Source organism: Octodon degus, unplaced genomic scaffold, assembly GCF_000260255.1.
Source record: "Octodon degus isolate 3935 unplaced genomic scaffold, OctDeg1.0 scaffold00065, whole genome shotgun sequence".
In the NCBI taxonomy this organism is placed as follows: Eukaryota; Metazoa; Chordata; class Mammalia; order Rodentia; family Octodontidae; genus Octodon; species Octodon degus.
The window spans coordinates 4,086,047-4,088,062 of NW_004524641.1; the positions used below are offsets into that span (position 1 = coordinate 4,086,047).

A 2,016-nucleotide genomic window follows, 5' to 3' on the forward strand; every position below is an offset into this window, starting at 1 on the left:
TGACCAAGTTCCCCCTTTAGATTGCTCATATAATTGTTCCTAACTTGTTATGCATGTGTTTGTAACCTATGAGAAGTGTTATTTTAAAAAGTTGTCAGTGTAAACAAATTCCCACAGCATAATCAAGAAATTCCAGAGAGGAAAGGTTCAATTAACTTTTAAAGAAAGAAAATAAAGATGAAAAGTGTAGGAAATGTAGAGTAGGAGATTCTGTCATTTTATTACAAAACAGCTCAAACCCTTTACATGCTATGACATTAAATGTCATATATAAGTTTGTTGCAAGCAAGCCTTTTTAAAAATATACATACTGTACATATTTACATTCAAGTTCGAGTAACTGATGTCAAGGGGTAGTTCAGGTTCTAATCTTGCCCACCCTGTGAATGTATTCAGCTACTAACTAACTAGCGATTGTATCTTCACTCAGGCACATGGAGAGGTAGAAACTGCTTTTCAAAGAAAATAAAACTCAAGTGCAAGTGTGTAAACAGATCATCACTGAAGCAGCCTGGCGACAGCAAGGGAACCCTAACTCGGGAAGCTGAATATATGCAGCCTATCTTGTAAATTAAAATCGGAATACTTCTGGGCAAGTACTCTTCTGAACACAGCAGAGGGTTGACAGAACTCAAATAATCTGCCACTCTGCACCCAAGAATTGCATATGACTAAGTTAGGCAACAGCAGCAGAGTGGGCCTGGCAGGTGGGGGCATATTTTCCCTGGTAAAACACAAATAAAATGCAAACAAATGGCTTAAAAGGTATCAAATCAGTATCTGCGCATACACACACAGTCTGGAACCCAGGAGCCGACTGAAATACTGAAGCTCCTTTCCAAGTGAAATGTTTACTAATTTTTGCTCACGCCCACCTCCATCCCAAACCCTGCTGCTAATCTATAGAGGGTTAGGGGTGACTTCTGCCGACCAAGGCTCTTCAACCTCAAGACTGAACCTCAGGAAGGCTCTTGGGCCTGGGAAGGGCTGCCCGGGTTCCTGCCACACTTGGTGGGGCTGGTTCCTGAGACAGGAAGTTGGAGGGTGGCCACCGAGCTGGCCGCAGCCAGAAGTCCTTCTCGTTCCCTTTTCTTCTGCTTCATCCTTCGGTTCTGGAACCAGATTTTGACTTGGGTGTCATTCAGCTGCAAACAGTTGGCTATCTCGATGCGTCGGGCTCGAGTTAAGTACTTATTGAAATGAAACTCTTTCTCCAGTTCTGTCAGTTGCTTGGTGCTGAAATTCGTGCGAATCGCGCTGGCGGGGCTGGCGGCTCCGTACTCTGCGAGTTTGTCTGCAAGGGAAAGACAGAGCATCAGGGGCGTGGACAGAAGGGAGCCGGGCGATGAGGCGATCGACGGAACCCAAGTCACAGCGTGTCTCTTATGCACACAGTGGTACCGGGAACGCGCTCCACCAAGCACTCTTCCTCTAATATTCTCAAAGCCCAGCCCACTTTCAGAGCCTGGACTTGGGCACACTTAATGGACTTGGCCTGTTTCTAACTAGGACGCTAAGGTGCAGCCTCCTACAACCTGCGCCGCTGTCCAGAGGGCCAGGGACAACACCCTCCCAGGTCCATGTACTCACTTTTTTTCGGGGTGTTCCTCTTCACTTTCATCCACTCAAATGTGCTGAAGGCTGCGGCGGGGAGGCCAGATGTGGGAGAGACGGACTTGGGGTAGGCGCCGGGGGCCGGGGATGCGGTCTGGAAGGCCCCGGGATGGCCGTCCGCGGGCTCTCGGAGGCACGCGGGGAAGGGGCCCGTGTCGCCAAAAGCCGCGTAGTCCACCTGGCCGCTAAGGAGGAAAGAACCGCCTCCCGAGAAGACCGCGGAGGTGGCGTAGTGGACGTGCGCCCCGCTGTCGTCGGCTGGGCGCCCCAGGGCGCCTGCGAAATCGTAGGTGGCCGCTGGCCCCAGGAAGCCGAAGTCCGCGGTCCCGGCAGGTGCGGCGCCGGGCTCGTAGGCGCCCTCGAGCGAGCACGGGCTGTAGCGGGGCGCGGCCCGGGGCGGCG

The 2,016-nt window shown here is 51.5% G+C and overlaps 1 protein-coding gene across 1 annotated transcript; it reads right to left on the reverse strand.

Moving 5' to 3' along the window:
* Nucleotides 1-245: 245 nt before the first annotated feature.
* Hoxd1 (homeobox D1) lies at nucleotides 246-2,014 on the reverse strand (the record flags this gene model as incomplete). Its single annotated transcript, XM_004634793.2, has 2 exons — nucleotides 246-1,294; nucleotides 1,591-2,014. Coding segments are annotated over 2 exons (759 nt in total), but the record flags the coding sequence as incomplete, so codon positions are not given.
* Nucleotides 2,015-2,016: the final 2 nt, after the last annotated feature.